At 39.4% G+C, this 12,470-nt stretch overlaps 1 protein-coding gene across 1 annotated transcript; it reads right to left on the reverse strand.

Moving 5' to 3' along the window:
• Positions 1-988: 988 nt before the first annotated feature.
• On the reverse strand, positions 989-7,816 carry LOC104618194 (mitogen-activated protein kinase 12-like; the record flags this gene model as incomplete). Its single annotated transcript, XM_010283731.1, has 6 exons — positions 989-1,162; positions 1,987-2,160; positions 3,925-4,003; positions 4,766-4,845; positions 6,935-7,006; positions 7,702-7,816. Coding segments are annotated over 6 exons (591 nt in total), but the record flags the coding sequence as incomplete, so codon positions are not given.
• Between the last annotated feature and the right edge of the window lie 4,654 nt (positions 7,817-12,470).

The following is a 12,470-nucleotide window of genomic DNA, read 5'->3' on the forward strand; positions in this document are numbered from 1 at the left end:
AGGCGCCTCCCAACAGAAGGTCTGAGGGTTTCCCCCCTGCCAACTAAAAGTTCAAAAGGCTAAAAAAAGGAACAGTTGTTATTCTACATCTTGCAACACCTCTATACACTGTGAAGAAAACAGCTTGCTGCAAGTATTCCCAATGAATAGCTGCAGCATAGCATTTTTATCCTCATTTTATTTTCTATAATGTGACCGGTGTGCAGCTTTACTTCTAAAATCAGCACCACATTCTATAACCGGTACATCCTCTGAGAAGATGCACTTTTTCAGTCATCATTTCAATACTAAGATGCTAGAGAGATTACAAATTTTAGAAAGTCTTAAGAATTTCTCCCTGGAAATCCTTGATCCCTAGTCTATGACACAAAGAGACTGCACTGTATTCAGAGGAAAATACTGTACCCCTTGACACTGATTGTTTATCTAGTGTGTTTGTCAAATATTGTCCTGCTATGCTGGTTACTTTTAAAAAATCTAGGACATTGACACTTCTCTGCCTCTTGCCCAGATCTGTCAGAAATGTCTAGAGCCCAGGTTCTCCTCCACTAACATAGGACAAGGGACATAGGCATTTGTTCAGACTGTGTCTCTGCTACTGGTTGACTAGCTGAGAGCGCAGGCTGCTTAGCCTCCCTCCATCTTACTGACATGAAATATTCCAGAAAAAGTCACAAGAATACTTCTTGCGTTCAGGACAGTTCAATGGCCTTGGGGAGCAGTCATGGCACATCTCTGACATGCTCTGTGTCTCAGCTTCCTGAGGGTGGTAACTTGTACTCTTCTGATCTCTGATTTGAAGAGTTAGTCCTACCTGCTCTTTCAAGGATGGCACCAGGTTATCAGAGTCTGAATCCTTTTGTGCAGAAGGAAGAAGTTGTAGGCAAGAATAAGTTTCTGGACAGTTTTGAAATGCTACTTCCAAAGGCACTAACTTCCACATCTAGAGTAAAAGACACTGCTCTTTCTTACAGTGCAGATGGAACACATTACATCCGGTTTATTTATAAAAGTTTTATATACCTGAAATATCACAAACATTTACAACTTTCCTGCTTTCTTCTAAGTTCTGAAAAGACCAAGTCATACAATTACACCGCTGTCTCCTTTGACTCCGATGTCTGTGGTGGCTTGAAGTTCAGTATCTCTTTATACGTAATGCCTGGAAAACAACAGAATAAGCACAGTGTTGTTGGTCTAATCAGAAAAGGAGCTGCAGAGACACAAGCAAGGTGCAACCCCTAGCATGGTTAGGCTCTGATCTAGGTCAGGAAGAGAGAGACCTCTTCAGACAAAGAAAGAGATAAAGAGTACAAAAAGTAAGGGAATCAAGGATTGTTTTTGCACCATTTCAGATTTGAAGAAGTAGCCCCATACTGAAATGTTATAGGTGTTTTCAAAGGGATGTGAGCATTGTCTTTACAGTATAGGGGACAACATCCTCAGAAAGAGTTACTGAGCACATCAGCTTTAAAAGTGAAATTGTCACTTAAAAGCCAAAATACAACTAGATTCAGACTTAAATATCTGCTGAGATAGGTATGTTTTCTCTCCTTGAGGGAACCTAACTTAAAATTAAGGCCAGCAACCATTGCAGTTCTATGGAGCCAACAGTTGAGGAATCCGTTTGCCTGTCCGATCCACTGGAAGGAATGTGTTACAGAAATGGTTTCTTTCCTACATTGCAGAAGATGGGAGGACAGACACATGAAGGAGGAGAGGGAAGGAGGAGAGCGAAGGAGGAGAGCCTCTGTTCGGAGGCAGATTTGCCTCCTAACAAAGGAGATCATTCGTTTTGGAGATCGTTCTAGGAGGACTTGGTAAGAGGAACACTGGCTTATCAATAGCATTTCTCTGTCTTAGTGCTGTCTACTTACACTGTTCCAACAAAAGCAGAGAAAGTAATATGTAAAGGGGAATATTCCTCTTTCTGGATGTCCTTTCTATCTGGTCATTTTTGAAAACATCACAAAACTAAAAACTTACACTTCCACTCATCTAGTGGAAGATCCATGTTATCAAATGTGTCGTCATATTTCTCAGCTTCAATTTCTTCTTCAGGATCATGAATTGGTTCAAAGTAAGGATGCATCAAAGCCTCAGCTGCTGTGACTCGCTTCTCTGCATCCAGCACCAGCATCTTCTCCAAAAGGTTTACAGCTATTGAACAGAAAACAAACACTGCATTCAGATCATGCCACTGATTGCAGCTTGTACACAGTACAAGATATTTCATATAAGTATGTATATATGTATTTATATTTCATATAAATACACAGAGCTATAAAGCAGAATCATTGGGTGTTCATTCTATAGCCAGTGGGGCCCATCTGCACAACAAAAGTGTTGTGAGGAAGCTGTAAAAAGCCTGATGCAATGCAGAGATGCTCCCTTGCTTCTGTTACGCAATACAGCCACATCACCTCAACAGGTTGCCCAGAAGGGTAGTAGATGCCCCATCCCTGGAAACATTCCAGGTCAGGCTGGTCGGTGCTCTGAGCAATCTGATCTAGTGGCAGATGTCCCTGCTTCTTGCAGGGGGGTTAGACTAGATGACCTTTTAAAGGTCCCTTCCAACCCAAACTATTCTATAATTCTATGACCACTGTGCTTGGGGCTTTCCCAGGTGTCTTTCATCACTGCCACCATGGTGTTGTGGTTCTAAAGTACATCACAACCTGACAGCAGCAGAATAAACAGGTGGGTGTAGAGCTAATCAGAATTGCTCTGTGTGTGACCAAATCCAAGCCTGAGTACACCCTGAAGTTCACTAAGACAAGTCAAGTCAGTTGTCCATGCTCAGAATCTCTGCACTGACTTTATCTGCTATGTGCTTTTGACCTCAGCCAAAACAATTCATTAAAATCTTGTATGTTTCCTCTCCAGTGGATTTTGGATCAGGTTCACTGATAGACTGTCAAAATGGGTTAGTGTAAACAGGTATGATGAATTATTTGTTTATTCTCTGTTTTTCTATCCAGAAAGAACATTCCTGGGTTGGGTGGAGCAGCTGAAAAGAAGAAAAGTGTGGGACAGGATGCTGCAATTCCTGCCGCATCGTGGATTCTCTCCAGCCTTCTCTCCCAGACCATGAGCAGTTAGTGGTTCTCTATGTAAGTAGAAGTCAGATGGGCACAGGAGTGATAGGAAAAAACATCCTAAAAAATAAATGGAAATGTGTAGTTTGCTGTAGCTGAGAAGGTCAGTGAGGTAACCATGCAGTCAGGGTAAGAGCTGCCTATTAATCACGTTTATTTCTACTGTATCTGAACATAGAATTTTAACTTCTTAAATTGAAAAGATTCAAGTATCTTAACTGATATTCTAATAAAATTGGCTTTGTTCAGGTCATTGGGGAATGGACAAAGTTTGGGCAGAGCCACCTCAGAGCTCTGGCTGCCTTGAGTCATGTCACAGTCATGCACACTTGGTATGCTCTTCTGGCTGTTTCCACCTACCAAATCCAAGCCAGTGCTTCTCAGGAATGCACAGATGTTTCTCAGGATGTATTCATTCCATGACTAAAATGTCAGCTTTCTATTTGCTTGCATTTCTACTATAGATCAGATTGAGCTTTCAGAAATATATACTTCAAATACAATACACAGAAAAATTTATTACATATATTTAATTTCCCAGGGTTCTTGAGAAAACTGCTCCAGTAAAACCATTAAGCAGATGCTGGATCAGAGCCTAAGTCATAGAATACTTCTTTTTTGACTTTTCTAAGAAACATCTGACTCTTGGCAGGGTCTAAACTTGGCAAAGTTCACCCACTAAAATCAAAGTTATGAATTATGGAAAGCAAGAGATAGAAAAGCACGAGAACCATCATATAACCTATCTCATGTCTGATAGTGTTGTGGTCTCCAATGCAAACACAAGAACAAGACAAACTGTACACATCCACACAAACCATCTTACCCAAAGGATTTGCATACTTCAAGATGGATGCAAAATCTTTTTTCTGGACTTTTGGGAGGCTTTTGATATAGTTTTTTGCCTTTAAAGAAACATGAATATTAAATTAGACCTTTGCCGCCTTTGTAATGTGACATTAGCTACATGCTTAATAGGTAACTCAACAATGCTTTGACAGCACATTGTACGTTTTTTGTGGGTCATAAACCTTGATTATATTCACCTTCCTGTTGAAAGGAACTTTTTTTTTAATCAAGCATTAAAACTATAATTAAAAAATGATCACATAAAGCTTTAATTATTACTGTTAAATATTTAATATATTAATTAGAATATATATGCATAATTTGAAAGAATGTCATAGTGCATTTACAGGAATCTCTAGAAGTGAACCTTATACAGTAATTCATTAGTATTTAAATTGTACAGTTAACCTAATGATTAATTTTATTTTTTTTATAGTAGTGGCTTAAGGATTCTAGAAGCACATCCACATGAGAATAGGAAAGAGACAGCTACACAACAACTGGGTTTTCTGAGTAGGTTCATGTTTTCAGTATGTTTCTGATAAAGGTAGTAATGCATCAGCTCAATTGTTTATATGGTACACACTGAAAACTTTGAAATATTTAAATATATAGATTTTTCAAGTATCCTGATCATTTTCTGTGCCCCCTTAATTTCCAATAGCTATTCTGGGTGTGAAAGCACTTCAAGGCAGAGATGTACCATCAGGGGTCATATTTCAGTAGTCAATACATATTATTTCAGCCGGTCTAAGAACTGAGCATGGCTTAAGTCAAATTAAGACATGTAAAATCAACTGACAAAGCAGAATACTCACATCTTGACTATGCAGTTTTTGAACAAAATCTTGAGTTGGTGTACCTGTTATTTTCATTATTTCTGTGAGTTGGTCCAGATCTGAATACCAGAAATAAGGAACAAAGTCTTTCACCATAAAACTAAACACCTTGCAAAAATTGTAAGTTTCTTTACTATTGGAGAATAAAGCAAAAATCATAATGCAAGGACTGAACAGAATATTTATAAAAGACGAGGTGAAAGTTCTGTGTCTCTTGCAAAAGACAAAGACACTGAAAGCACCTGAAATAAAATATCCTGTAACTTGGGAACACATAATTGAATCATCTGCAAACTCCTCGAATATCATTTGGTCTCCTCTATATTTTTGGTCAAAATCAGTCCAAAAGTACTGGAGCACATGAACAATCAACACATGTATTGGATGCATTGCACTGGTCTATCCAATATTTAGTATACTTATATACTTAAGTATATACATAGAGGCAGGAAAAGTCATAGGGAACATCAGGTGGTATGATAAAAGGAGCAAAAATCAGAGGAAACCTGAGTCTGTGTTAGTTCTTCTCCACATTGAGAAACTTCAAGGAAAAAAAATTAATCCCTCTCCTCCACATTTACCACATGCTTAGCTCAATTCCGGATACTGAGATGTGGGAGACATTGGGGTAAGGCATGAAAACACTCCCTAGACTTCTGTGTCCTAAACCAGCACAGATTAATCAGCAACAATATTAGCTGTTTCAAAGAAACAGCAGCAGTAGAGAAGCTAGATCAGAGCTCAGGGCACATGAGGATTCCACCAACCTCTGCAGAAAAAGGCAATAGTGGGTAATACTGATGAAATAAATAAATAGATAAATAAAATCCCATACCAAGTTTGCAGGATAACCTATTCATATTATTGAAAAAAAAAAATCCCTTAAGTTAGCTGTTTTCTTATTCACCTACCCACAGCTGAATGCACAGCTGCCTTTCCCTGACAACAGGTAATACTGACTTATACACTCAAAGGCCAGCAAGGACTGTTGTGCTGGGGTAATCTCCTTTGGATATAGAACTTCAGACAATAGTTCTGAAATCTCCAAAACCCAGTATGACTAAAATACTAGCTTCTCCACTCTTACATTTACACTGCAACTTGAAAATTATGATTCATCCATTTCCTTATTTATGTACCAGAATGCTCAAGGTTAGCATTAGTTGAGAAATGCTGTTAATCAACAGCTGCTCTTTGGCAGGCATTTTAGTATTTTCTTGTTAAGAACTAAGGCGTACTTCAAATCTGTACAGTTGAAATAACCGGATGTATTCTACTTTCCCATAGTCCCTGTCATTCTTTTTGTGAATGCAATCTTCCTTTTTTATGTTTTTTCTCACAAAATGAGAATAATATGACCCATGCAATGAAGTCCCAATCTTACATTTATGTACTTAAATACAAATATAATGAAAAATAAGCAATTGTGATTCTGTGATTCGGTAAACAAGTATTTGCAGATAAGTGATTTATTGTCTGGAACTCCACAAGGGAAAAAGCAGTGCAAATTGACTAGGCTGAGCTGTCAAACATGCCAAACTGGGAAATAACAAAAAAAGTAGAAAAATTCTTGCTGTCTTCCATTAACACTGTCCTCTATTAACTATCACAACCATTACTGCCAATGAAGTATCACTTGAGGTTGAATTATGGCTTAACCTTAACTATTTTTTTAATTCCTCAGCGATGAAATGATAGGACTAGATGTTTTCTGTAAGTCTAAAACATTTTACTAGATGTTACTTACATAACATTTTTTGGTAAAAGTCTCAAAAAGCATGAAATGGACTAGCATGTGCACATAGGTCCATATATTACAGCAGAATCTTCTGTGTGAGTTCTGGAGTTGTGGAATCCATTACTAAAAAAATCAATATATGCCTTTTCTATCATCACAGAACCTTTTACCTGATGATTTGAGATGTGATTCAAAGATCACTTCTCTTTCTCTGTTGAAAAAGTTCAGTAATACAAGTTTCAATTTGCAGATATGCAAAAGTGGTACAGATATAACAAAAAAAAAAGAGAGAGGTGCAAGCCATTTTGGATTTCAATTTATGCTCATCAGGTTTTGAACAGACCTCCTGTATCACATAGGAATCTCTCATCATTTTCTTACGTTAGCATCATAAATTCACTGAAGGATACGATCATTTCCTTTGAACAGAGGCCTCCCCGTTATCATCTCAGCCATTATACAGCCCACAGACCAGATGTCAACTGAAAAAGAGACCAACAGTCACATTAAATTGCTGAATACTTGTCCATTTAAATGTACCTAAAGTTTAATTTAAAACACATTTTAAAGAAGTCTAAAATTTACTTTTATATCCTGTTACAAAATAAATGAGTGCCTTGCCAAGTATGATGAACAGTATAGGTAAAACTACCAGCCTTTCTAATTACCGAATTGGAGATAAACTGATAATATGCACAATCAGTTTCTCAGTAACAGGCTGATGCATGTGGGAAATAAATTTTCAGTGCTTTCGAAGACTTCCATAGTTATCCTAGCGTTACTTGAATTCCCCCCTTCTGCCATTTTCCCCTGTTCGAGTTACAGTCAGCACATCTTTCCAGGAAGATGATGGTCAGTGCAGAACACAAGAACGTAGACCAGACTGTCACATCTGTATACATTTTATTGCTTTTTCCCAATGACCTTGGTGCTTTCTGTTATTCTCAGAAAATATACAAAAAAGCCCCCAAACTTACAACCACCAAAAAAATTACCTGCAATTTATCTACAAGGCAATTCTAACTTGTAATTTGTAATTTACCTTGTGTTTTGTGTAATTACATTGTCATTTCCACCTCCAATTCCTCATTCACTTCAGACACAAAGCCTTGCTTATATATTGCCTGATTCAGAGAATGCTTCAGCTCTGTTAAGACTTTCCTGAAGAGATGCTCACCTGTTTGTGTATAATGCATCCAGTTAAGAATGACCTCCGGGGCTCTGTACCATCTTGTAACCACGTAACCGGTCATCTCACTGTCTGTATGCCTTGCTAATCCAAAATCCAGAATCTGTAATGGAAGCACAAAGAACATCCTGATCAGACAGCTTGTTATCTATTTCATACAGACTCTACAAATGTAGAAAACAAAGGAATTGGAGCAAACTCCAGAGATTGGTATATTTTTGCATCTCTTTCTCACTGAAGTGTCTTGTTCTCATTTTAAAAGTCAAGACAGAAGTAGCAAGGAGCTTTACAATTTTTTTCTCAAGTTATATACTCCTATAGCAACACTAAAAGCTGTAAAACCAATAAGGAAAGCAATAAATTCTTTCATTATTAATTAAAAGATACTAGTCACATTCAATGCAAAAAATTCCCTGGCCACGGAATCACCATCGTATCAAGTTAGGGCTAAGAGAACAGCACCCATCTTAGATGGTATTCATTGCTCTCATATCCCAAGTGGCACAATTATTCAAGAGTATATATGTTCCAGTAACATTCTGAAGTAAGGATGTATCATTATTTCTATTTTATGAGTAACTTGTACAAGTGAAGGCTTCCTCTAGGTCATATTGAAAATCTGCCACAAGAGTAGTGAACTACCGTTGTTTAGTCCCACTGGGTTTTCTCCAACCTACTGCACCAGCTACAGAACAATCCTCTGTGAGGAATGCAAGGTCAGTGCAATTTTTTTAAAGGATTATGCATATTTCACCTTATTTATAAGACTCTCAGATATTTAGATATAGTAATGTGTACAGCAGTGTCGTGGTTTAGCCCCAGCCAGCAACTAAGCACCACGCAGCCGCTCACTCACTCCCTCTCCCACAGTGGGGCGGGGGAGAGAATTGGGAAGAAAAAACCTCGTGGGTTGAGATAAACACGGTTTAACAGGACAGAAGGAAAGAAGGGAACAACAATGATAATACCAACAAAGGAATGTACAAGAACAAGTGATGCCCAATACAGCAATTGCTCACCACCCGGCAATCGACAGCCCATCCCTGAGCAGCGATTCCCACCCCCCGGCTAACTCCAGTTTGTGTACTGGGCATGACATCATATGGTATGGAATATCTCTTTGGCCAGTCTGGGTCACTGTCGTGGCTGTGTCCCCTCCCAGCTCCCCGTGCACCCCCAGCCTTCCTGCTGGCAGGCCAGCACGAGAAGCTGGACTATCCTTGACTGCTCAGCAACAACCCAAAACAACAGCACATTATCAACAGTTTCTCATCCCAATCCAAAACACAGCCTCACACTGGCGTCTGTGAAGAAAACCAGCTCTATCCTGGCTGAAATCAGGACAAGCAGCAAGATTAAAAATGAACATTACGGCCTTCTGTCAACTTGTACAAAATTGGCCTAATAAGGACCACCCGCATGGCCCGTCAAAAGATGGTGCCAAAAGATGCAGCCAACAGCAAGAAAATTCCATTCCTGGAATGACAGTCACTTCGTATTTATCAGGAAGTTTCTGCTTCTAACAAGAAGCAGGGGGCTTGGGTAAGTAAAGTCTATTCAAGACAAATCATCACCACCCACAGATAGTTGAATATGTAGCTTTGCATACATACAGTACATGTAGCTTTGCATACGTATAGAACAGCCAATAGTTTCCATGGGTATCAGGCTTCATATATATATATATATATATACAGACAGGGTAGAGGTTTTTCCTAGGAGCACCTGTGTATTACTACACCAAGAGTGATGTTTTTGTAATACTATCTGTAATTAAACATTTAAAAATATTTCAGGATAGTTTCATCATTCTCTGTCACTAACAGAAAATTATATTTTCATTCATAGATCTCGAGTATAAAATGCTATGGCTTATCTTTATTGCCATGTTTGAAACATCATTTCCATGTTTTCCCCATAAATGCTGATTACATACCAATTTAAAAACAGGAATAGGATGCAAGGGGAGAGATTTTTATTCTTACCAATAAAATGCACTTGATTACGGCCGATTCTTTGTGTACTGAAGATTTACTGGACTCAAAATATTTGCAACAGCAAAATACAGTTTTATATACAGCTTTCAAATTTATTCCACATATACAGCCCACATGTTTTCGCAGTAACACGGAAGTCGGGGTGGAAGAAAAAAGGAAGTTTTATGTAACAGGTCAAAAGCCACATACGGTACCATCTATTCTGTCACAGCTTTTTATGTGTTTTCCATACTAAGGCTTGTGACACTTAGAGTTGTAAACTGCTAAAATATTATTTGTGTTTGTATTTTTATAAAAGCAGAAAACAGTAAGAATTTTTGAGAGTTATCTATTAACTTCAGGATTTCTTTCATTTACATATTCATTAGGCTCAGGAGCCAATGTATCCTGTTAGTACTTAATATTAACATGGCACCACTTCAACAACAATCTTTACATGAAACTAATATTCTCATACACCAATCTTCAACTTTTCAGCTGGAACTTCCAAAGCAATTTTCAGAGCAAGTTTGAAAATCCTTTTCGTAATACGGGTGTTACGAAAGAGAGCAAATTCCCCTCAGCTACTCAAGGATAAGCTCAGCAAACTTAATTTTCCTAACTTGCTTCAGTAACCGTAACAAAAATAGCTTGTAGCTTTGAAACTGCAGAAAGGGTAGTGCTTTCCCCTCAGGCACCCTTCACTGTGACTTTTCTGATTCCTATGTAGCAGTTGAGAGCATCAGACGAGGGAGCCAGAAAGTTTTACTTGTGAAAAGTAAGACCAATTCCTTATTAATTAATTACCAATTCAAGGAACCATTCCAACTTGCCTACAGCCTCACTGCCACCGGAGCTGGTGCAAGGGAAGCTGCTGAGTGCACAGACATGGGGGAATGGGGTTGGATTATCCCTGGCAGCGTGGTCCTGTGCCCACATAAACTGACTTTGAAAGCACTCTCTCAGAGCAGGGTCACATCCTGCCCACTGCACCTGAACGCACGTGGGCGAGGTCAGTTCAAGTCCTTCAGCTTAAAGGAGATCCCAGTCAAATCCTTGCCTTGATTTTTTTTTTTTTTATGCACGCTTCTCAACATATTGTAATCTGCTTTCTGTTTATAGACCTAAGTTGCCTTTTGACGACCTAATTGCAACTTTGCGCTTTTCTTCTGCAAATGATATCAGAGCTTATTGTACAACCAGGGACATCCTAATTTCGCTCTGACAGTCAGTTAAGATAACCTTCCACAACGAGTGCTACAGCCCCGGTCTCCAACAGTGCATGCCAGCTAAGCCCAGTTTCCACACTGGGAAGGGGTGTGGGTGTGCAACATCCTCCTACCCATCTTTGGAGGCGAGCCCCGATGGGTAGGACGGAGGGAGTCATGGTACACACCAATACTTGCCACACTCCAGAGAAGCAGCAACCAGGTAATACAAAAAATGCCGTCGAATGCGCCTGTCTTGCAGTACAGCAGCAGAAACAGCTAACAGCTGAACTACAGGAGTCTGAATTAGGAACTGTCTCCCTTTAATTAATTTTTTTTCTCACTACAATTAAAAACAAAAATGAAACAGAACTGATATATTCCTACTATGAAATACGCTGTAGTCTACATGCAGTTAATACTGCTGTGAGTTGTAACAGTGCAGAAGGAATCACTTGCAAAGGAATAAGATGCTCTTGTTCATGGTGAGCAGTATGTGATTCCTCTCATGCCACTCTGAAGTGATTAGCTGCAACGTATCATGAAAACAATCCTCAGTTACAGCTTTTACCCAACTGTAACCATGACATCATTTTTTCTTGAGAAGTATTTTTAGTTGAGTGACTGCATAAAAACACACCAGCATTCATTGCAACATATAGATCATGTGGGAGAAGGCTATTACTGTCACGCACGTGTGCATGGTGTGGGCACACAGCTGTGGCATGGACTGCTCCGTCAATGCCAAGCCCACAGAGCAGTTTCAGTTCTTACACCACTCAGCAGGAGGGACCCAAGTCAGCAACCGCTCCAACGATGCCACGAACGTAACAACCTGCCGCACTGATTTCCTCACTGGAAATCCTCCTCTCTACATCTTGGAGTCATAGAATCATAGAATCTTTGGGTTGGAAGGGACCTTCAAAGGTCATCTAGTCCAACCTCCCTGCAATGAGCAGGGACATCTGCAACTAGATCAGGTTGCTCAGAGCTCCGTCCACCCTGACCTGGAATGTTTCCAGGGATGGGGCATCCACCACCTCTCTGGCCAACTTGTGCAAGTGTGTCACCACCCTCATTGTGAAAAATTTCTTCCTTATGTCTAGTTTAAGTCTCCCCTCTTTCAGTTTAAAACCATCACCCCATGTCCTATTGCAACAGGGCCTGTTAAAAACCTGTCCCATCTTTCTTATAAACTAATCCTCATTTCTCCCCTGTTAGCGTTGGGTACCAGCTTCCCGGAACATTCTATCTGAACTGGATGTTTTCAGCTGGGGCACCCTGGGCAACGCTTCTAGCTTGAGGCACAGCCATTTCTTGTGCTTGGCTCCAGAATGATCTCAGAAATTGATCATCACCTCCTGCCTTCGTATGAAATGCACATGTATGTCAGTCAAGGACATACAAATAGGAGGTGAACAGATTCTCACTTTTCAGAGCTTTATTTCTTAAATAAGTATTCAATTATCCTTGTGGTGACTGAAGTCAGACAAATGGAAAAACACTTATATGGAGCAGTTTCTTGTAATTTTTTTTTACCACCCATCTGTCCTGGTTTCAGCCAGGATAGAGC

This window comes from Phaethon lepturus, unplaced genomic scaffold, assembly GCF_000687285.1.
Source record: "Phaethon lepturus isolate BGI_N335 unplaced genomic scaffold, ASM68728v1 scaffold17230, whole genome shotgun sequence".
Classification (NCBI taxonomy): Eukaryota; Metazoa; Chordata; class Aves; order Phaethontiformes; family Phaethontidae; genus Phaethon; species Phaethon lepturus.